The sequence below is a fragment of the Triturus cristatus genome, chromosome 7 (assembly GCF_964204655.1).
Source record: "Triturus cristatus chromosome 7, aTriCri1.1, whole genome shotgun sequence".
NCBI lineage: Eukaryota > Metazoa > Chordata > Amphibia > Caudata > Salamandridae > Triturus > Triturus cristatus.
In genome coordinates, this window is record NC_140590.1 from 158,298,564 (window position 1) to 158,323,404 (window position 24,841).

At 47.7% G+C, this 24,841-nt stretch overlaps 1 protein-coding gene across 4 annotated transcripts in view; it reads left to right on the forward strand.

The window, feature by feature from the left end:
* HAUS5 (HAUS augmin like complex subunit 5) overlaps positions 1–24,281 on the forward strand; it is a 343,036-nt gene extending 318,755 nt beyond the window's left edge. For all 4 annotated transcript variants that reach the window (XM_085615894.1, XM_085615897.1, XM_085615895.1 and 1 more), the window contains one exon: positions 23,185–24,281. In XM_085615894.1, coding sequence (XP_085472020.1) covers positions 23,185–23,293 — 109 coding nt within the window. In that variant the 3' untranslated portion in view covers positions 23,294–24,281. The remainder of the gene's footprint in view (positions 1–23,184) is intronic.
* Positions 24,282–24,841: the final 560 nt, after the last annotated feature.

Here is a 24,841-nt window from a genome sequence, read left to right on the forward strand (position 1 = left end):
ATGGTCTCAATAATGCTAAATACTCTGTTCTTTTAAGATTAATATCGAGGAATACGGGGACAAGGGGGGTTCTTGTCGGTATTTTAAGTAGTCTACGTACAAAATTGTTTTCTACCTTCCCAAATTTGTTAGTACAGCAGTATCCCCATACCTCGGCACCATAAAGAGCAGCTGATTGGGCCTTCGTTTTAAATACCTCAAGTGCTGGAGAAATGGCTTTAGAATAGCTAGCACCATGCACTTTTAAGATAGGCAGTGAATTTTGTTTAAGGGATAATATACTTTTATCCAACTGTCCTTTCCAAGTCAGATTATTATCCAGCGTCCGACCCAAATAGTTAAAACTTCCTACCTGTTCCAATTTACGATTCTCTAAGAACAGATTTTTCCTAAGGGTTTTTTTGGGATTTATGGCCATATATTTGGTTTTAATTGGATTTATTTCTAACCCCTTCTCCACACAATATTTTTGGAAGGAGTTAACCAAATTTTGTAAACCTCTCGGAGTCTGAGAGATAAGAATAGTGTCATCAGCAAATAATAAGGACGTGATTGTTTCTCCGTCCAGTTTCGGGGAATCGTGAACACAATTCCTTAGGTAGCTTGGAATATCGTTAACATACAGCGAGAAAAGTGTAGGGGCTAATACGCAACCTTGGCGCACGCCACGATCTACGGGAATGGCTCTTGATAATTCACCAGCCTTCCCCCATCTAATTTTGGCATAATTCCCTGTATGTAACTTAATAATTTCATTAAGTAGCTCACCAGGGACCGTCAACTTCCTTAGTGTAGACCACAACAAGTTACGAGGAACAAGGTCGAAGGCGGCCCTTAAGTCCATAAATGCCACATAAAGGCTACCCTTCCTAATATTTATATATTTCCAACAGATGCACATAAACCTAAACACCTGATCAACTGTGCTGATTTTGGATCTAAAACCTGCTTGGTATTTGGTTAGTAACTTTGTCTCCTCAATCCAGTCTAAAAGCCTATTTAAAATATGTCTGGCAAAACGTTTTTGTAAAATATCTATTAAACTAATAGGACGGTAATTACACGGATCAAAGCGATCACCTTTTTTGAAAATTGTTCTAATTTCTGCCCCTTTCCACGATTCAGGGATCGGTGTTCCGGCCACAATCTAATTACTTAAAAAAATTATATATGGTCCCCACACTTCCACGTCATGTTTTAGTAAATCGCCGGGATTTTTGTCAGGACCGGGGGCTTTACCCATTTTAACAGCTTGTAGTGCCTGATTGGTTTCTTCTAGGCTAAAATATAATGGGACAGTACTCATATCTAGGTTAGTTTCTTTATCGTCAAGGGGCAGGTCATCCTTGCTATTAGAAGAAAGCTTGGAAAAATGGTCACACCAAGTAGTTTCATCCAAGAAAATGTCCTTTGGTGATCTACCCTTCTTGTTTCCCTTGGCGATTAGATTCCAGAACGTACTCTGATCATGTAACTTAGCTGCACTCAATAGATCCTCCCATAAATCCACATCCCATGCTTTTTTAGCTTGGGCCATAGTTTTATTATAGGCCAGTCTAGCATTTTTTATATCAATTTGGATCCTGGATTTTACTGCCAGAATCAGCCTTGATTTTGCTATTCTACAGTCTTGGTTGTACCATGGGTTTTCTGACTTTAGATGGTCCGTTTCCCTGTTTCCATCTTTTTTATATATTTTACTCAGGAAAGGGGTTAAAGCGTCGACCAACTTATAGTGTAATTCAAGAACACCCTGTGTGCCTGGTAAGGGCAACTGGGGCGCCCCAATGGTTTCATTGAATTTATTATAAATATTGGTCAACGCTTCTTTTTTACCCAAAATATGACCATTTTAGAGCACGCCTGTTGTTAGATATCTGTAACTCCCCGACCGGAGAGTTTAATGAACCCTCTTCATATGGTCTGAGGATAAAAGGTACAGAATCTTGCCATAATTGAAGAGGAAAATGATCACTCCGTTCTGGAATCTATCTTGAAATCAATTATTAAGCCCCATAGGTTCTGGGAGGCCATTGCGAAATCTATATGTGACCTAAGATTTCCCTTAAAGTACGTAGGGGCTGGTGGTCTGTCGGAACGAAAACGGCCATTACATGCTTTTAAATCATGCGACAGTCATCTGTAAAATCTGTGTGGCGGCTATTGAACTTTTAACAGATCTTACGGGCTCCAAGGGCATAATATCATTAGCAGCGTCTTGTTCATCGAACAGTCTTTCTAGGCCCTGAATAGGTTCATATTTACAATTGAAATCCCCACAAACTAGTACCTGAGCATTTTGTCCTAGATCTTCTAAAGTGGAGTCCAAAGTTTCTACCACCTTTGATTCCTTATTAGATGGATACGCTCTGTTGTAAATTTTTATTAGGTAGATAGTTCCTTTCCCTCTTGTCACAATTTTAAGACCTAACAAATCAGGAGAAGGAATGGATAGCTGAGTAACGTCTATTTCCAAGGTAACTTTGACCCAGATGACCAATCCCCCAGATGCCCTTCCTCTATTTGATGGTATTGCTTTAGAGCTGAAGGTTTTATATCCTAATCTATGGGGGGTTTCTATCATCCAGGTTTCTTGTAAAAGGATAATGTCATAATTCTCAATGTATGAACACCATACTACGTCCTTTAAATTCCTGGATAGACCAGCAATGTTCCACGATATCAACTGAATATTAAGATTGTCTTTTACACATAATGGGGATGTTCCTAATATAATGTCATCTCTGACAGTATCATCCTCGGGTGTGGCTAAGGAATTTGCTACTTCCACTTTGTAATCGTCTTTATTATTACCTATTGCCTCCAACCGTACTAGATGGGACTTAACAACCATATCTGCTCCAGCTGACTGACCCAGCCGGGCATGGTTAATCCCAACAGTATATGGCAGCTCGTCTACTGACACATCTATTAAACTTGGTGCTACTAGGATTTTTGAATCAAGAACTTCGCTACTCATAGAAGTCCCCCTCAACGGGTTATCTAATGCTGGTACTAGAATTTTATTTTTTCAACTTTTGAGAGTCAATCATTTAAATCTAATGTGCTCCGTGCTGTATATCTATTTTCCGTCGGAATTTCAAAAATTGGCAAACTATTGGTACACATAGATCTTTTCCTATTCGTAGTTTGTGCTGGCCTGTCTAAGTAACTATAAAAATAACCCAAAGGGTGTACACCCACATCATTCTCCCCCAATACGAGAGATGCTGCTCTTAATAGGACAGTTGCAACATGTTGGGGGTGTCTAAAATTTATAATGACACAATCCCCCTTGCATGTTTTCCTTGCGTTACCTATCCAAGGGACTCGTCTAGTGGACAATATTTGGTCAGAGAAATTTGTAGGAAAACCATAATTTTTACTTAGCCAAGCGACTGATTTCCGTTTAAGTGAATCGTGAGGTTCCTCTCGGAAATTAGGTGTTGCTGGATCTAAGGGTGGGACATTTGAAAGAACGATTACATAAGGTTCGCAGGCTGGTGGAAGATTGACAGTATGTGGTTTATGCACTAAGGCCCTAGACCTCTCAATACTGGGTGGAGCTGTATTAATTCGAATACTACTACCAGCTGCTCGCGATAATCTCGTAGAACCAGAGGAACTCACTACCTCGGTTACAGGCAGCGGTACAGAGTGAGCAGGTTGTGTCAGTGCCTCAGGCAGTTTTGTGGGCTGCTTTATCTTCTCTAGGAGCCCACCCAATCTTAGTACTTCGTTTGATAACAATTCAATTTTCTCCACAAGAGGCTTGGTCATAAGCGCTAGTTTTTCCTCAAATATCTTAGCAATGAGCCCCAGAAGAGCAGAGTTCTCGACCCCATTAGTAATCGGGGTCTCATTATGGACCACAGTGCTTCTCTGGGATTGGTCCAACAATGTCTTTTGGTGAACACTCCCCCGCTTGGTTTGGGGCTTCCTGCATTTTCTAACAGCTCTTTTCGGAGGGGAAAGAGGTGGTACAGGCTCATTTGGGGGCTCCAATATAGCTTGACTTTGAGCATAATGATCCAAAGGAGAATATACTAGATTCTCTATTAAAGAGGCTTCAATTGGAGAGTCCACTATAGTAGGAGTATTAGTACTAACATCTAGGGGTAGCAACACATTTTCTGTAAAGGACTCCTTTCCCAAAGATTTTCTTCTTTCACTGTTAATTATGCTAACCCTTTTAACCAGATAATTATCCATAGTGATTTTGTTTTTAGCCATATCAAGACACAAATCACGTTTTTTAACAATAGCGACTACTATGGATGAGGGAAAGGGTTAACAATAGTATATCTAATTTTAGAAGACCAACACAGGGCCAGTGGAGCACCAAATATATCGCTGATATCCGGCTCACGTGTACTCCCAAATGCATGAATAACAATGTCTGTCGATACACAAAAAGGGATAACCTAAGTGCTAATAATGTCACAGTTCAAATGTACAACAAGTCTTGACTGACAATATCCTTAAGATGTATTTGCAGTTATAACGGATTCCTCACTGCTTAGAGGGTAGCCCGACCCGACCTCTTCCGGCCCCCTAACGGCCACGCAACGGCCCGCCCTTTGCCCGGGCTTAGCCCGGCATCGCCCGCGCGCGTCCCGCGACGCGGAGGAAGCCTCTCCGATTTAAGCGCCTCCGGGCGCGCTGTTAGACGGAACCAGGAAGTGCTGCCTAGCACTCTGGGAGCTGTAGTCTACCCCCACAGCGGCCAGCGGTAGTGATGGCGGCGGGGGAGACCAACAGCGTTGCCGTCCCAGGAGAAGTATGCCAGGAGAAGTATTCCGCGTCAGGTAAGTGCTGCAAATGCCCCCAGCAAACGGCACTTGAGCACAGGAGACTTCTGTGCTGGGAAGAAGAGCGTTTCCAATGTGTTTGAGTGTACAGACCTGAGGTGCTCACTGTAGTGCGGAGTCATGTGACCACGAGAAGGCAGGTCACAAAAAACAAGTCATAACTGGAATGCCGCGCTGGAGCAAAAGACTAGTGTGTGCAGAGTTTTCTCCTGTGCTCCTGTGCTACTATGCGGGGGTTGCTGCTGCCGTCTTCCATTGTCACCTCAGCACAACCCGTCCGTGAAAAAAAAAAAAGAAAATCAAACGCTATGAAGCGGCCAACTCTTTACAGTTGGGAGGATGCAAATAAAAAGTCATGAGTGTGTGTGGGAGGGGAACAACAAACTGGCTCAGGGAAGAGACGAAACAGGATTTGGGTGGGCGGGGACAGAGTAAACAAGATAAAGACACCAGGGGCTGTATTACATAAGTTGCCCCGGGGGCACAACGAGCGTTTATGCCCGCTTTGCGCGTCCCCTGGGCCCTTTGGTATTATAGAACGGGGCGCAGACGCTTGTGCGTCCCCTTCTATAATACTGATAGCGCTTGTGCACTTAAAGCGTCAGCGCTGTCAACTGAGGGTGTTCACTCATTTGCATAGTGGAGTGCACTATGCAAATGAGGGAATTCTTTGACAGCGCCCGTGCCATATCACAGACGCGGGCGCTGAGTCAAAGGAGCCCTCAGAAGGCGCACTGACTGCGCCATTTAAAAAGGTGGTGCATGCTCAGTGCTACCCCTGAGAGCAGCCCTCTGCAGGGGTTAAAGGAGATCCAATGGACCCCCCCAGACATCCCCGTGCAGGCGGTGCAGTCACTGACTGCACCTGCCTGCAAAGGGATCTCTAATCTTGTGAGAAAGTGCCATCTTTCTTGCATGGTATGCCCCCACTTTTTGCTGAATTGCTGAATGTACTTTGACTGAGTGTGCCCTGGGCTCCTGCCAACCAGGTGCCCAGGGCCTATGTTACTTCTCTAAAACCCAAATTGGCAAACCCTGGCCACATGTCAGCCCCTGGTAAATGGTACCCAGGGCCTTGTGACCAGGGAACACCTCTAAGGGCTGCAGCTCTTATTGTGCCACCCTTAGAGGCCCTGTACCCTAACACAAACACACTGCCCTTGCAGGCTGAGTGTCTGGGTACAGGACAAAACAGAGAGCCGACATGGCACACATTCCTGTGTGCCATGCCCACAACATACACTGCCTTGGCATACATCAGCCACCCCTCTAGCTGGGTGCCCTATGCCAGTGGTGTGGGCACAGGAGCATGGGCCCTGTGCCCCTACAGTACCCAGGTCCATTCCTGGGCATTGTAAGTGCTGTGCTGCCATTTAAGAGTATATGGTGCTGGGAGATCGTCAACATGAACTCCACAGCACCATGATGGCTTCACTGAAGACTGAGGAGTTTGGTATCAAACTCCTCAGCACATTAAACCCGCACTGATGCCAGTGCAGGATTTAATGTACAATGCACGACATAGGGCATCTTAGAGATGCCCCCTGAACCTAACCTACAATCCACGTCTGGCCTGAGGGGCTGCCAAGGCTGCCACGCAGCGGACATGTTGCTGGACCCCTGGGTAGAGAGCCATCCGCTCTCCTGGGCCTGCAACAAAGCACATCCTGGGCGAGGGGCTAGGTCTCCTCCCCCAGGATGGGCAAGGGAAAGCTTCAAAGGCATGCCACCTTTGTGAACTTCTCCAGGCCACTTGCTGTACCCAGCAACTGGTCCCTACCGGTTCTCAACCCCCACTTTGGCGGAAAGACTGTCCGGAAACCCCAAGGAAGGACAGGGGGTGTGCCAGCCTCTGCCAACCCCACCCCTCAGGTGGGGGAGGCTAATCAAAGCATAAGCAAAGACTCGCTTCTAATGCTACTAAAACTTCACAACATGACCGGTTTTAAAACAGGTATCTGTCAGCAAATACACAAGGTTACCAAATGCTTCTCTCACAGTGGTTCCCAAATGCACACAGACTCAGTGTGATTTTAGACAAGCAACACTATCCTAGGAGTTTACCAAAACTCATTCACTAGTCTGGTAGAGTTAATGGTACTGCACACAATCTACATATTTAAGTACAGCACATCAGTGTCAAAGCGTGACTCATTTAATCAACGCATAAGCAAAGACTGGATTCTAATGCTACTAAAACTTCACAGGATCACAGGTTTTAAAACAGTTATCTGTCAGCAAATACATGATGTCACCAAATGCTTCTCTCACACTGATCCCAAATACACACTAACTCAGTGTGATTCTAGACAAGCACCACTATCCCTAGGATTTTACCAAAACTCATTCACTACAATGCAAGTGGTAAGGGAACTGCACACAATCTACATATTTAAGGACTGCACTTTTCTGTCAAAGCCTGACTCATTTAATCAAATCATAAGCCATAACTGTCTTCTAATGCTACTAAAACTTCACAACATGACAAGTTAAAACCGTTATCTGTCAGCAAATACACGATGTTACCAAAAGCTTCTCTCACAGTGGTTCCCAAATGCACACATACTCACTGTGTGATTCTAGACAAACAAAACTATCCCTTGCACTATACCAAAACACATGTCTTCATCTTGAAGTAGTACTACATTTTACTATAGAAACATAACCCAACTAATTTCACAAATTCATAAACAATGACTGGTTTCTAATTCCACCAAAATATAAAAACAGCACAGTTATCTGTCTACTAACACATGAAAAACACAAATGCTTATCACAGAATGGTTTCTACATGCACACACACTGTCAATAAGATTGTAGAGAAAAAAAGTACTCCCTACACTTTAGCAGGAAAAATACATTAGTCTGATTAAAATCAAAATAGTCTGCATACATCCCCTCACAATTAAATAACTCATCTTTCAAGTTCTTTTGTAGATTAAGAAGTATATCAATCACTCGCAATATTTTCTTTTACAGAATCTCTGCACTGTGCACCTCACAGCAAAAACAAAGAATGGAAAAGTTTCCCTTTCATTTTCTACACATATACATGTAAACATCAAATCACAATCCATCACACATAAACTCAAAAGCAAATACACATTTCTATTGGTTAAACATGTCAACCCTTTCCAACTGAAATACATTTCAACCCTTTCCCCAATCTGCCTTCTACCTGTTACCATAGAAACAGGTCATGGAACACTGCACTGAGCTCACAGGTCACAAGTTCAGCACACAATGTTCCTACACAATACAGGAAGTGTGCTTGACTTTTCAACATATCAGCTTATCATATATAATGTTCCTTACAATCTGTTTTTGTCAACCAATAAGAATCATACCTTTAAAAAACAGAAATATACATCCTACCTTTCAGTGTAGAAAGTAGTCATACAACCAATGATTTCTTGTCTTTTTTCAAAAAACGTTGCCGTGGATCCGCGCACCCAACGCGTGAGAATCCGTGCACCCAACGCGTTAGGATGCGTGCACCGTGCACGTATTTCGCTGTTTTAAAAAAAAAAAAGGGGCGCTCACAGGGGTTCCTTCTGAGACCCCCTATGCACCTCTAGAGGGTCAGAGTATTTCCACTCTGCCCCCTTTATATGTTTTGCACACTTATTGCCCTTGCTTCTTCAGCCTCGCTTCTACGGAGGCAGAAAATGGCCGCCAGCAGTTCCTGGTTTCGAATGTAGAGAGACACTCGACAGCCAATTAGCATTCAGCGCGCGATCAGGAGGGTGCGCGCTCGGTTCGGGGAGGGTGCGCTTATGGTGCGGGTACGGTCCGCTTATGGTGCGGGTACGGTCCGCGGATCCTCCGCGCCCATAGATATCACTAACTTTTTTACCCTCATTTTCTCAGGAACTACTGAACGGATTCACACCATATATGCAAAAGGCACGAGTCCGAACTGAGGACTACCTCTTTGCCAAATTTGGTGTCATTCTGTTCAGCTGTTCGGGCTGTAGCTGTGACAACAGATCCTATGGGAAATTGCATGGGGAAAACGCGTTTTGGGACCCCCCTTTTTTCTCGGCCCCCGCTTGACGGATCACCGCAAAACTTTCAGGGTAGGAGCGGAGCTGGCCAAAAGTTTGGAAAATTTCGCGAGGATTCATCAACCGGCGCCAACGTTATTCCAAATAGAATGTTGCGGATTTCCTATGGAAAATAGGTCCTAACTATAACTATCTACTGGCGACCGCCAGTAGATAATAACAAAGCCAATGAGAAAAGTGCTGCTTGTTTTTGAAAAGAGGAAGAGCACTTTATGCGCCATGTACATACTAACAGCCTTTGAGGAAGAGGCTCATTAGCCTCGAAACGCGTTGGGCATTATTGTTTGCCGGTATGCTGAGAGAAGCTGATATTAAAGACCCGAGTGGGAGGCGAGCTGTCGAGTGCATTTCTAAAGATCTGGTCGTTTTGGTGAAAAAATATTACACTGTAGTCCTACCGTGTGGGAATGCACCATCTCAAGATTGAAGAGAGGCCGTGGCACGTAACAGGTACATGCTGCTGGGCACAGTGAGCCACTATGAAGAATACTTCCCTCCTCATTACTGGCTCCTACTAAGGACATTAATTATGTTTTAAAAAATACATTGGCGCATGTAACCCACTGAGGGGAACGAATTGCAAGTGCTCTTGGGACTACATATCCCGGAATGTAGCAGGCACTTAGCCTATTAAATAAATTGCACTAAGCCAATGAGAAACGTGCTGCTTGTTTTTGAAAAGAGGAAGAGCACTTTATGCGCCATGTACACACTATAACAGCCTTTGAGGAAGAGGCTCATTAGCCTCGCAACGCGTCAGGCATTATTGTTTGCCGGTATGCTGATATTAAAGACCCGAGTGGGAGTCGAGTGCAATTCTAAAGATCTGGTCATTTTGATTAGAGAAAAAAAAAAATATATATATATATATATCTACACACATGCACAATATTACAATATACAGGGACTGAACAAAGTAAAAAGTATTTCTCCCTTAAGTACCTGTGAAGTGATGGGACGCTGCTTCATGGCTTCTGGCACCCCATTAAAAGTCCATTTAAAACTAAATATATTGAGGTATATGGATGCTTCACATTGTATTTCATCAGGAGTTTCCTAAGAGGATTGGCTTTTCCAGATGTTGTGAATAGGTATTTTTTTTATCCAGCATATAGATTGTACAGTGTAAACTGTGAACTGAGTTGCATTCAGGTGTCTTGAAAAGAAGTTGTGGGTGCATTTTTATGGCGGGACTTGATTGAGAGATCTGGAGTTGAGGCAGAATGCAGTGCTAGTTTCGCATAGTGCCTGTCAATGGGTCCTAGAGGTGTCAAGACTACATGCACCTCCAAACTTTGGCCTTGGCCTCTGCACATACCACAGAGAGTGATGGTGTGAGGCCAATAACATGAGCTCAATCCAGGTGAATAAGCACTATTAGGCAGTTTCTGTGATTCACCAGAATTAATACAGAGGGAGGCTTTGGGTCGGCTCACTTCAACCAGTGCTTTTTGTGGGGCATTCATGGCTTGCCATTTCTTAGATGGACTGTCCATCAAGACCATGGCATGCATATCTAAATTGCAAATCTGTCTTAAGACCCCTCACATGGTGCTGTATGTGTGGAGATGCACCTTCTTTTCACGTTAAGTAAAAGTTTGGAGTAGTATTTGCTCTGATATTTGTCGCTGCACTCGCATGCATGGTCGCATACTTGGCGCACAGTCTTGGCTGCGGCGCACAAAGACCATGCACTGCCGCACACAGAGGAAAAAAATTAGAGGGAACATTGGTCCTAACTATATGCACAGGGCAGGGCCAGCATGGACCCCTTCCTGAACAGTTTTCCTGTTTTAGGAGAGCGAAGCCGCTCCAGCCATTATGACATGGTCGAGCCCATTTGTAATACTACAGTGACCTCTAGTGTCAGAATAATGTATTTCACAGGAGCGAAATTCCAATGCAGTCCTCTCCCAGGGTTCCACCTTATGTTATTGACATATGTAGCAGTGCCTTAACCCCTTCCATGCTCATGACGGAACGGTTCCGTCATGAGCCACGGTTGAGCTGTGCTCATGACGGAACCGTTCCGTCATGGGCCCGCCCGCGCACGAACCCTTCAGCACCGCGGCGGAATTCGCCCAGCGCTGAAGGGGTTAAGAGGCCAGGTTTCGTTTACATGGAGACTCGGGGGAGGAGCTACATCACACATAACAAAAGATGGGCCATATGCAGCACCAAAAACCTGTCCTTCATCTTTACAGTTGCTAGCAAGAAGAAATAGGGACACCCAGAGCCGACCTCTGCTAAGAAAGCTTCCTGGGTGGCGAAAAATGTGCCCCCTTTTTGATAGCAGTAAATTAAGAGGCAGCAAGGGGGACCCTTTTCTGTTCATTGGTCAGTACCTGGATGAGCAGGAACAGGCCCAGAGCGCAAACATCCCCGGACCTCCCCCAGCTCACCTTAATCACCGATAGCTGAGCTGCCTCACGCAGATGATTGTTTTGTTGATGTGTGTCAGCAGGGGTCCGAGGGTGCAGGGAGAACAAGAAAAGGGGCTAAAGGGGTGTTTTTAAAAAAAAATTGCTCGCCATATGATGATGAATGACTTAAACCGCATTAAATTGGCAAATCAGACAAACGAACAGGCAGGGACAAGGCTGGTTCAAGATTACAGGCACTCTGCTGTCTGCATGACCTTAATGCATACAGCTCCGTGCGCCCCTCGGAGTATTGGTGCCCTGGGCCTGCGCCCAGCTCGTTCATGCTAAAGGCCGGCCCTGGACACCTGCAGTGAAATGACCTTAGAGCAGCAGGCAACAGAGCAGCAGGCAACAGACCAGCAGGCAACAGACCAGCAGTGATGCTGATAGGTGTGATTTTAGCGATGATCACTTTGATTTTACGTCTGGATGTAGTGTAGAGAGGTCTTTAAGTGGTCCGGGTCTCACCGGTGCTGAGCACCAGCAGTTTTTTAAAGGGGTCCTCGAAACAAGACTCTATCGGGCTCTGTTTTGTGCCCTGACACAGGGGGTCCATTTTTTCCGGACTGCAGCAACAGCAGGCACATTGATGTGCGCATGCTCACACTGCTCACTTTTCACTAGTGGAGAAGTTACGGCATGACGTGAGCATTATAGGTGAAGGGAAATTCTTTTTTTTTTATTTTTATTTTTTTTATTTAAAACCTTCATTCAGCAGATAAAGTCAGCACACAGCATTTTGCCTACAACCACTGCGGGCCGGCAGCGTAGCATAAGAGCAGGGAGAGAAAGGGGTACACAGCGAAATGCCAACAACCCGAAAGGGCCGGCCGCGCAACAGTATAGATTGGTTTTGCATTTTATGAGAACAAAGATAGTGTTAGTCAATCATAAAAAAAAACAACAACGAGAAGCCCCAGCCCAAACTAAGCTCACGGTAAGCGTACTAGTCCAAGAATGCAAATCTCAAAACGATCCAAGAAGCTTCTTGGCCAATAGACCTTAGGCTCAAATACGAATTCGCCACCATGCATATTCCCACATCAGCATTATCAGCTCTGTAAGCGGTCTCCCTGACTCAACAAGACCGCAGCCGGTCGCACATGCTCCCCATCCGACCCGTCGCTTAACCAGCCGCCACAGGCAGCCGGGCTCCAGGTGGCCATAAGGACAGCAGGTGGGCTCGCCAGCCCAGGATGCCTAAAGGGGCCCCCAGCCTCCCCAGCCAACAGCAATCCACGGGGCCGCAAAGATCGTCCGCTCCGCCCATGCGTGCTACTCAGTCCCTGATCCAGTCAGGGTGGGGGGGTTTGCCTCATCCGGCAGTAGTGGGTTCAGCAACAGATACGTCTTGAAAGGGCCCTAAATGTCCCGGGGTTGGGAGCCAGTCGGAAGGAGGTCAGAGTAAAGGGCAAGCTGGTCCTGCCAAAGGATCATTGTTTCTAGCCAATCTTTAAATTTAGGTGCCCTTCCCCTTCCCCACCTGCAGGCGATTCTCCACTTGGCGAGAAGAAAGCACAGCGAGGCTAACCTCCTATTGGGCACCGGGAGCTTCTCCGTATATCCCAAGATACCCATCAGCGGAGTCGGCGGGATCAAGACCCCCAGCATTTTCCCCACCGCCTCAAATACCTGCTCCCAATATGCCTGAAGGACAGGGCAGCTCCAAGCCAAGTACAGCATGTCAGCACAGTCTGTCCGGCATCTATCACATCTAGCGTCCTCCCGCAGCCCAAACCTGTGCAATCTAGCAGGGGTGTATTAGTATCTTTGCAGGAACTTGAAGTGCGTGATGCGTAACCTGCCACTAGCAGACACCTTCTCAGTCTGTGTGCAGCAGTAGTGCCATTCCTGGTCCGTGATGTCCTGTTCTAATTCACTAGCCCACTTAGCCCGAGCGGGGCTACGCGGGGTGCCAGGCTCGGCATATATAGATCTGTATAGAGTGGACACCAAGTGGGAAGCCGTTTTCGTGCCCAGCAGGGCATGCAGCTGAGGGGGCACCGGCGGTTCATGCGGGTAACCCGGCGTACAGGCCCGCATCCCCTCACACAGACGAGCATAAAGGAATGTCTCCATCCCAGTCGGGGGGGGTTCAGCACATAGCTGCTGAAGGGTAGCAAACCTCCCATCCTTGTACATAACCCCCCACGTACATGTCTCTGGCTGTCGCTGGAATCGTCTAAAGACTCCCTCCTGTAGGAGGGTCAGCTGGGGATGAAATGCCAACGGCAGGCGGGGAGAGTACACCATTGGGGCCTGCGTCCTGCGTGCAATCCAATCCCACGCTCTCACCGTGCAGTCCACTGTGGTGGGATCGTGCCCACGCCGCGGGGAGCAATATCGCCCCCTCCAGCGGGATAGGCTCCACCAGCCAATGTTCCGTGGCCACATGGGCCGTATATTTTGGGCCATGAAACTAGTAGTGCGCATAGTGCGCCTGCGCGCAGATATAATAGAGTTCGAAGTAAGGGAGCTCAAGCCCTCCCAGCGCATAGGGACTGGCCAGCGTCTCCCAGCAAATCCGAGGCTGCTTGCCACCCCAGACAAGGCGCAGGAGTTCCGTCCTCAATGTGGAGAAAAAAGTTCGGCCCGGATGATAGAGGATGTTCAGAAAGTAGTAGAGGAATTTGGGCAGCACAGTGATCTTAATCAATGAGATTCTATCGATAATGGACAGTGGCATAGCTATCCATCTTGTTATGGAGTCGCGTAGCGCGTCAATGGCCCGGCCATAGTTATCTCGGATCAACTCTTCCCGATCTAAAGCGACATTCACTCCCAAGTACCGGACGGTGGAGCTGCACCACTCCAGAGGAAAGTCGACCGCAAAGGGGACGGCCGCCGGAGTGAGGGGCAGGATCTGAGATTTCGCCCAGTTAATATGTATGCCAGAGAGGCCTCCAAAGCGTACAAATTCCCGTAGGAGTGGGTTGAGGTTGTTCAGCGGGTCTTTTACATACAGAGTGACATCGTCCGCATACAGTGAAATCAAAATGGGGCGCAATAGGCATCTCAGGGCTTTCTCCTGGTGATGCTGTCGTACCCTGGCCGCCAATGGCTCCATCGCCAGGTCGAACAGTAGGGGCGACAACGGGCACCCCTGTCTAGTGCCCCGCGACAATGAAATCGTCCGAGACGTATGACCATTAATCTGCACTCGGGCCACTGGGTCAGCGTAGAGCAGTCTGATCAAGGCCGAGAAGCCAACCGGGAATCCCATGCATCGGAGCACCGCATGCAGGTAGTCCCACTCCAGCGAGTCGAATGCCTTGGTGGCATCTAAGAAAACACCCGCCAGCGGAAGTTGCGGGGCTACCTGCTGGACAATCGAGAAGAGTACGCAGGTTGTGGGACGTTGAGCGTCCGGGGATAAAACCCGCCTGATCCGGCAGGATTAGTTTATCCATCAGAAGATTGAGGCGGTTAGCTATCATTTTAGTGAGAATTTTGCTATCCACATTGATGAGGGACAGTGGTCGATAAGAGTCACATTTATGAGCCGGCTTTCCCGGTTTCAAAATGGACAGGATAAGGGCCTCTCTCATTGTGGGCGGTAGTACCTGCGTCTCCTGCGCCTCTGCATAGACTTTCCGAAGAACGGGGGCCAGCTGGTCTATGAACAATTTGTAAAAATCGCTCGGCAGCCCGTCCGGCCCAGGCGCCTTGCCAGATCGCAGTTGAAGGACTGCCTCTCTAAGTTCCTCATTCATAAAGGGGACACATAGGAACTCCCTCTGATTATCTACCAGATATCCCAGCGTGATTTCTCCGAAAAACTGCGTTGGTCCCCTTAGAGCGGTACAGCTACTCGTAAAAGTCCGTGAAGGCCTTCAATATCTGAGCACTATCTTTCTGGCACGTGCCGTCTCCGTCCTCTACCTCTAGTATATAATTAGCATATCAAGGTTGCCTGATGTCCTGTGCCAGGGCCTTCCCTGGCCTCCCCCCCTCTCTGTACCGGCGTGCCTGGGCGTACTTCCCTCAAAACCGCACCTCCCTGTCCGCCGTATCCGTGTAATCAGTCAATAGCTCCCTCATTTTGGCCCTGCCCTCTCCATTGCCCCTCCGCCAGATATCTGTCTCAAGTTCCTTGATTTCCCTCTCTAACCGATGCAACCTTCTGCGTATATCTCGCAGTACTCCAAAGCTCTTGGCCATACACACCCCTCGTATGGTGACCTTGAAGGCCTCCCACAGTGTGCCCACATGTGCCACTGATCCCCTATTCCGGTCGAAGAACTCTGTAATTGCCTCCCCCAGTTCCGTCTTAAACACCTCGTCCAGCAGCGACTCCGGGGCAAGTCTCCTGTTTCTGAGACCGGTAGTCAAAGTCGGGACGTCGACCATCAAGCATACCGGGGCATGGTCAGATAGGGTTCGAGCCAGGTGAGAGACGTTCCGCACCCAAGGACATAGTCCTCTGGATCCAAGCCAGTAATCCAGCCGCGACCAAGACGCATGTATAGCCGAGTGGAATGTCCCTTCCTGTTTACCTGTATTTCTGTGCCTCCATAAGTCCACCAATCCCCCGTCCTCCAACAGTCCCCTGAATGCACCCTGCTTCTCGTATAGTGATGAGGCATTTGTGAAGAGCGGTGCATTACCGGGTCAGCAACTGTGTTAAAGTCGCCCGCCCAAAGCACATGCGTGGCCTCCACCGCAAGTATCTGCCCCCACAACGCATGCAACACATCCGGGTTGTCAATGTTAGGGCCATAATAGCTGACGAGAACCACTGACTGCGCGCCCAGAGCACCCTACATCATGCAAAACCTGCCCTCTATCACTCCGCGCACCTGCGCATCTGAAGGGGGTGCCTTTCTTAACCAGAATGGCTGTACCTCGCGCATATGTGGAGTAAGCAGAAAATATCCTATCTGAGGCCCATCGACTACCAAAGGTGGGAGGAGCTCTGGGGTCAGTGTGGGTTTCTTTCAATGCCACTATGCTTATGTCATGCCGGTCAAGGTAAGTAAGTATCTGCCGCTTCTTCCTGGGATCCCGCAACCCCCTTACATTCCATGATTAAAGCTTCAGGCTTCGTCTACGATCGCCCTTCGTGCTTTGGAATCCGTGTACAGGAGGCGCATCCTTCCGAACCCCCCGAATGGTGTGTCACTCTCTAGAGTCTCGCACAGTGATGGCATGACAGTCTCTGTAATGCAAGGTAGCATCGCGCTGGAAGATGGGCCAACGCTACTGCAGTCGTGTTCCATTCTCTCTTCCCTGTAAAACCCTCCCACCTCCCTCTCCCCCTGCTTCCCCTCCAACATCGGTGCCCCAAACGCGCCGGAATCCCCAAACCCTCGCACCTTGTCCATTCCCCAAAGCATGAAATAAACAAAATCAAACAGTTGAACGCCTACAAAAGAAGAGTGATCCTAACTCTAAACCTTATCTAGTTCGAAACTTTGGAATACAGGGGACCTCCCTCGGCGGGGCGCCAGAGTGCTGCCAAGGCCCCCGTTTCCCACCTTGCGGTAGGACTCTCTACCCCCCCCCCCCCAGTTAATCTGGTATGGAGTCGGGTTAGAGTCGAGGGTGCCCTCCCCAATGAAGCAGACCCCTTCAAGCCCAGTGCAGGCAAACAGTTAGGCTGTAGTGACAGATACGTTCCAGGCGCAGCCCACGCCACTGTAGGGCGTCATTCAGTTCAGCATCAGATACAGTCTGAGAAAGAGAATTACAACATATACTCATCTGTCGCTGACCGCTCAGGCCCAGCACCCACACAGCCAGTCAAGATTCCGGCAGGCCAGCGAATCTCAGCAGCTGCGACCGCACTTCGTAGCGATAGATCTGTCCCAAGGCTCGCAGGAGGCGCCCCCTCCTCCTGCAACTCCATGGCGCGCAGCATTGAACCATTATGTCTGTTCCAGATCCTAGAAAGGGTTAGTGCATCATGTCTAGTCCTCGGCCATGGGAGAAGCCGAGCCCGAGCGTCTCGCATTGTTTCCGTGTGGTGGGGACGGTCGCCGCAGGGTCTTAATGAAATCCTCCGCCTGCTGCGGGGTAGTGCAGATTATCGTGCGGTCCCGGTGTCGTATCCGCAGCTTGGCCGTGTAAAGCAGTGCATATTCAACGTTCGCCTGGCGTAATTTCTGTTTTACCACTAAATATTTCCGTCGAGCCTCCTGGACCGCCAAGGTAAAATCTGGATAGACGGAGAACGAGTTGCCATCGTATTGTAGATTAGGAATCTCTCTCACCCTACGAAGAGCCACATCACGGTCTCTATAGTTAAGCAGCCTTGCCACAATAGGTCTCGGTGGTGCTCCCGCCGGAGGCCGCGGGCCCAGCGTCCTGTGTGCCCGCTCCACTATCGGGTGCGACGAGAAGGATTCAGCGCCCAAGGAGGACACAAGCAATTTCTCCACGTAATCCTCCATCCTACCCGTGGCCGTGGATTCTGGTATGCCCACCAGGCGTATGTTGTTACAGCGACTGCGTGCCTCTAAATCCTCGCTTTTAGCCGCAATCACCTTGAGCAGTTTGTCCATTTGAGCCATTTGTCGGGCCAGTTCAGTGGAGGTGTCCTCAGTGGCCGATATTCGCTTTTCCGCCTCTTGATTTGCTCGTCGTGTTTGTCTACCTTGAGCACCAGAAAATCCAGTCGAGTGTTCATAGTATCCATCTTCCCGGAGAGGGCATTGAGGCTCTGTTGCATTGCGACAAGCATGTTTTTTAGTTCGTCATTGGGGGCGGCAGCAGGGGAGGTAGAAGGCCCCGGAGCGGGCACCTCCGTCTCCTCGGTGGCGGGTCACGTGGCCACTTTTTTCTGATCAAAAGGGAGTTTGGACTGGCGCGCCTCCGCCTTACCCATGACGATAGTCTCTCAGGCTGCTCTCCAAGTAATGGGCCGCGGATCTTCCCTACAGTCGTGCGCCACTTGTCGCCAATCTGTGATGTCGCCCCACAATATGCGCCAGGTCAGTGGAGGGCAGGAGAGGACGGCACCGCGTGCACTCTTCTACATGGATGGGGGGACCCCAGAGGTATCCCCTAGCAGCCTCACCCACAGGCTGATATCTCGGATATCTCCTCCCGGCCTTGTGTTGTAGCCCGGCAGACGTACAGCGCCACCAAAGGTCCCCAGGGGGAGGCCGCCCTCCGTGCCCGGATGCTCCCCGCCCAGAATAGAGACCAAGGCCCAGCGGCGCAGCGTAGGCCCCCACGGCAGCCTCCCGGGCAAATGTTCTCCCACACTGCACCTTAACCTCGCCCTGGGCCACGGGCGCCACGCGGCTATGCCCTGTATGCCAGTGCTCCACTCATGCCAGTCGCGCGTTCAGGAGGGGTGGGACAGCAGCCTCGCCTCACAATTCCCCGTCCGTAGCACTTCGGCAAAATCAATGGCCGCCCCTCAGCGCTCACCGTGCAGGTAGCGGCGTCCTCCCGCTCAACTCCGCTCCCAGCGAGCCGACGGGGCAGGGGCGCCGCGATCTCCCTCTCCTCGATCACCCAGGCGCCGCACGGGGTGCGCAGCTCCGTGGCGCCGCTCCAGCCGCTCCTCCAGGAGTCCCCTGATCATCCGTCCTCCGGCGCTGTGTGTGCAGTGGTTCGTGTGCCCCCCGGAGGTCCGGATCACTTAAGGCGCAGCCGCGCCAGAGACAGCAGCCACGGGGGGGGCCGGCACCAGCACTCAGCCCAACTCCTCCCAATACCCTCTCAGGTCATAGGCGGGTGTCTGGAGTAGCGCCCGTAGCCGCAGCAATCATCCGTCAGCGAGGAGCGCCTCACTCCCGGTCAGGTCCGGGCCCGCTATCTTCGTGACAAAGCATCCTGGCGCCGCCAAACTTGCAACGAGTGTTCACGCGTCCTAGCAGCAAACTTTGGTTCGCAATGCATGCTCAGGCGAGGGGTCTTTATGCGGATAACTGACAAGTAGAAGGGTCGGGCGTCCGGAGCCTCACGTCAGTGCGGCCATCTTGGTTCGGCGCCACCTAGCGCCCCCATAGGTGAAGGGAAATCCTTTAAAGAGAGTCAATTTCTCTCTGGATTTCCCTTCTCTCTTTGATTCTCTGGAGCAGCAACATTGTCCTAGTGTCACCAGGGCTTTAAGTGGAATCTTTTTCAATATTATATACAAGCCATAGTTGCTCCCTATTTATCTTGTGCAGCTAACCATTGAGCAAGCCAGTAGTCCTGACTTGTTGTAGGTATGATGTTACTTGTTGTATCCTATATCTGGATGCAATGTCAGAAACAGAAAAATACAAGTTGGGCGGCACACTATGCTAAGCATAGATTTTTAACTTACATGTTAAGCAACGCCCTTAATTACACTGGCCACCCCCCTTTGAGAGACCCCCCAGTTGTTTCATCCCACTTAAAGCCCTGAGTGTAGGATAAGGGGATGTGCGAGGGGGTGGATGCAGTGGCAAACTGCCTTAAGTAGACTAGATTTTACTATTTTAGTGTTTGTTTTATAAATGTAGACCAGGAGACTTTAGGACGACAGTGCTCTTTACAAAATTCCCATTGCATTAATTATAAGATGGTCAGCTGTGTGGGTTTTGCGCTCGTCCCTATTGAGGTGGCTGATGGCTCTCTCGAGTCGCTCTGCTCCTGGGAGCAGCATGGCGCAGATGGATTTTCATAAGAAATGTTTGTTTTTATGTAGCGTTTTATAGCAGACATATGCGGTTCCTAAGGTTGTAGGAAGGAGTTGCTATAACCCAATTTTTGGTACTCCGTTTACTGTCCTCAAAAGGATGGATGGCTGAGCTGGCCCTGCTGGGATTCGAACTCATGGCCTCCAGATCACCTCACCAGTAAGCAATGAGTGTGAGTTGTGGATGGTGGCAAGTTAGCTGTATGCTTTTTCAGGTATCTGTCATTTGGAAGTTGAGGAATTTAAGGGCATTGTAATTGTGGCAGCAGGCTGTCCTGGGAGTTGTTTGTAGCAGCTGAGAAGAGCTGGGTGGGGTTTGCTGGCTTGTTAAGAGTGGTTTGGCCTAGACTGGAGCTAGGTATGGCTAACTCCTATCTACCCCCTTTCATGGCCGCTCATATTTGCTCCTCCTTTCCCAAATCTTCTCTCCTTGGTCCCCACTCTCCAACTGTAGCTTTCCTAGGCATCCTCCTGCAGATTATTGCTCCACCTTCGACATGATTTCTATCCTTTGTGCGGGCTCTGTTTTTGTTGCCCGCCTCTGCCACATTTCCTAATTTCTGACCTTTTTCTTTCTCTGTATCTTCGTCTTTTCTCTTAGACATTCTCCTTTCATTCTAAAATTTCTACTTTCCTTCTGTTCTGTTCGCATGTCTCCTATCTATGTGCCTATCTCTCATTTTTTACTGTCTCCTTATCTCTTTGCCAGTCTCATTTCTCTTTACTCTACTCCTTTCTTTTTGCTTTCCTCCTTTATTTGTTTTCGTTATTTTGTTCTTATTTGTCTTTTCCTTTGTTCTTTCTCCTTTCCTTTGTTCTTTCTCTGTGATCTTATTATTTCATTCAAATTTTTCAAGTAATTCTGTATTTTCAAAGTCTTGCGCTTTTCTCGGGCCTTTCACTTTGCTTTAGCCCGTGCCCTTTGTCTGATACTTTCTCCTTTCATTCTCATCTTTTTACTTTCCTTCTGCTTTCTCTGAGATCTTTTTGGGATCCTTCTTTTACAGGGCTCTATTTTCCTTTTTCTTTGCCTATCTCCCTTTTTAAAGTCTATACCCTTTCTATGTTCCATTTTAGTTTTTGTCCTTGCCCTTTCTCTAAGAAGATATAATGGGAACATGCTGAAAGCTTACCTCGGAATTCATTCTGCCCATCGTGTACCATTGGCTTTTGTAACTCACATTTGCTTCCATTCTGTATGCTGGCTTGATTTGTTGTAACACATCCATCGTACCTTTGTTCCTCCTTTGGAACATGGCCTCTTTACCACCTCTCTCTCTCCTTGTATTCTTGCATCAATCCATACTTTCCAGGAACTGTTTTTTATTCTTCTTCACGAGCCACTCCTCAAGAGTGCTTATGTGCTCTGCTGTCTTACGGACCAGCTTCTGTAGCTCGGTTGGTTGCAATAACCTTACTGTCACTCTTTCAAAAGGTTTCCTACATTCTATGTGCCTAGCAGGTCTCTTTTCCGAGTAGAATTATCTTTCTACATGACTGATTCTACCTATCTCTGGCACTACGAGTTTATCAGTCACTCATGCCTGTGACCATTGTGGAGTTCAGAAGGTGAATGAGTAGTAGTCCTTTAAATGTAGTTTTTATTTTGACACATTTGCTCTGCATTCGAAGACGGAGGTCCAATGTCAGTCTATGACTTCTGGCAAATTGCTGTTTGTGTTTTTTAAAGGGAGGTTAGTGTTTACTTTTTCGTTCTCTGAATGGAAAGCGAGTGGATTTTGTAAAGTGAACTAAGCAACACACTTGCTGCGTACAGGTAGTGTCAAAGAAAAGGCTGCAGGATGTCATTTTTTTCAAGCACACATAACATTTAAATCCCTATAAGTGAACTGTACACATTTTTCATAATATATTAGCAGTTAGGAAAGTAAATTATGAAGCATGTTGTCATTCTGAAGTGTGGTGGAGTGAAAGATTTGAATAGGAACACAATAAATCAATACACTTGGTGATGCTCAAATGAAATATTTGCAGAAACCAAATTTCCACTTATGGTTTGCTCAAAAATGTACCCCAGCTACATACTACCATTGCCACTCTCCTACTGAATAAATGTGCTCGCTGGTTTGTGTGAAGCATGGATTTTTCACAATTCCTAGGAGTTCAGTGATGTAATAGTAATAGCAGCACCCTCGCTCTGAAAATTGTTGCAGCACCACTAGTGCATGCCAGCTGTAAAATGTCATTAGTGCATGAGTCCTTGTTGGTACACTTTTCGATGATCCAGTTTCTATGCAGGTCTTGAAAGAAGCAGCCTCTGTAATGTCAATAGCATTTCCTCAATTATCTGGTGTGTACTGCTCAGCTTTTATACTTCAGAATTAAATGTTAACACAAGTGCTGAAAAAGACTAGTCATCAGTGAAGCATTGCTGTGTTACGATCTGTAATTCACATCTTTTCGAAACATTTCAACGGATATTAATAGAACCTGTATAAAACCGTGCAGGGATACATTCATAGAACGTTTCACAAAATTCTAAAAATACACAGTAATATAATCCGAATCCGTAAAGGAAGCGTGTTTACGGACATTACAAACAACAGTTAGAAGAACCGTCCAATATACTCTTTACCAGCAACACATATAGTACAAGTCTCGACAAAGTGAAGGTTCTTTGTCGGCTAGCGTTTATAGCGCCGGCTACCTTATCTGAGCCTGTTTCTAAGCATTCCTAAAGTTTACAGATAGTTACTTCCTTTGCACACTTGACTCGCTAAAGTTAGCGATAGCGAGCTCAGAAGGCTTACCCAGGGTGCACGGTAGATAGACAGCGACTAACCTACACCATACCACTGTATTGTCAAAGCTGTGCCTCTTTTGGAGACTAGGGGCATAATTTAGAGAGCAGTATGGAATAAAACAATCAAGATAAAACCGTGAATCAAAGTCCACACTATGTACATTTGTTGCTCCACCTACGCCCACTTTACATATAACTCTCACCTAAGCCCCACCCAGCTGCTATCAATGTGACCCCCGACCACACCACAACCTACCCGTTTTGGCCACTGGGAAAATGTTTGCAAGTACCAGTGGTGCACAGCTTCTCTAAAACCATGGGTAAAGCTAATAGGTCCCAAAGTCGAGCCTATTGGCTTTGCCAATGCTTGTTTTATCAGGGCCCTCATTGGTACTTCCTTGCTGGCTCGCTCTGACTTCCTGTGTTTCCGTTTTCTACTTCTCACTTGTCTCTTCTACATCTGGCTTCCATTCAGTCACTGTGTTTTTATTTTTCTCCCCAGGTGGGTGCAGCCAGCTCAGTTTGCGCTTCCTGATGAGAGGCGCTATGGCCTTAACATGAGAGACTGGCAGGATCGATGGCTCGTTGCGATGAAGAACACTTGGGCGTGAGGAGCCAGCCCAGATGCGTTACTACTACCTGCTTTTCCACCTTATCGTTGTGCTCGTAGTGTGACCCTTGGGCTGCGGAGGAGCAGTACAGTGTGCCGTACTTTCTGAAAGGGTTACTGAGTGGACTCTAAACTCCATTAACTAACATTTAAATATTCTGTTGATTGGGGCTGATTTGGTTTGAGTGTATACACTACCCTTTATGGACTGCAGAGTCTGCTGTGGTGGTCAGCTCCATCATAGGGGAGGTATTTAGTCAATATTATCAGGCAAGTTAGCAACTGTATTGTCCCTCCCGAGTTGTATGGATAACGACTCCCCTTTGAATGAGTAGAAATAACAGCCCCACACTCCAACCTGCCCCTATGTGAATTGCAGTTTCTGTGGTAAATTTTAAGTATAATTAGTTCTTTATATTCTCCATTTTTCTTCATAGAAGCAGTTGAGCAATTTATTCTCTGGCGCTAAGCAAGTAGCTGATACCTTTTGGCCAGACTCCCAATCGTTTGCCATCCCAACAGCTCCAACACCCCTGTCCCAGCCTTTGTAGCCTGTGTTGTCAGTGCATTGTGGTGGGGAGGTGGGGCAGAGATCATGGGGGTTAAAGTGAGAAAGAAAACCACTTCTAACGGTGATAGGGAAACCAGGGCGTGACCTGCGCTCTTCTCCGCAGCCTTTGCATGCGGGGGGTTTGCCGCAGGGCCTGGCCGCAGGCTTCCCATCCTAAAAAATACATTTTCAGTTCGAAGCGTGGAACTCATGATTTTGATACTTCCTTCTTTAAGAGCATGTGGGTTCTGAGAGTAGATAGACTTCAGGTCTTCCGGTCCTACACATCAAATCCTTGGGCACATTGGTCAGGAGTCTAAGAGAAGTTTTGATCTGGGCAGTGGGTCAGTCATGATGCTTTCAAACACTCGAGCTGAAAACTACAGTAATTGAAGAGCTATCTCTTTTGTGTAAATAAATGGAAACATGAAATGTAAAATGTGATTGGATGAGTCATTTGTTACATGTGTAAGCAGCAGCAGTTGGTAGTTTCATAGTTTCAACTCAATAGAATCCTTTATTTACACCATTCTAGGATCACTGCGCTTTAGGCATAAATTTCACCCAACTGCAATCTCTCTGACATTCACAGATGACAACTCTTGTGAAACTGAGTCAGGAGTGCAAATGGATCGCCTGGTGCTATGCATGTCTCTGCCGCAGGTTTGGTAGATAAAGGTCTGGACCAGGATTGGAGCACGGGTTCAAGATCAGGAGTATGGGTGCACTGACTTCACCCCACAGATAAAGCAGTATGGGGTTCTGCATTTGTGGACCGGGTTACAGGAACTTGTTAATGTTTGGAGGGGAAATGTGACGTAGCACAGCATGTGCTGAGGTTACAGGTTCACCTTTCAGGAACAGAGCAGTGCCATGCAAGTATGGTTTCTGGTTTGCCATTATCAGGACTGGAGAGTTGGCTTGAAAGTGAGGTCTTGGGTGTATTGCCTCGGAGTATGTACCTGGGATTGTGGAACATGTGATCTCAGCGCAAGCGGA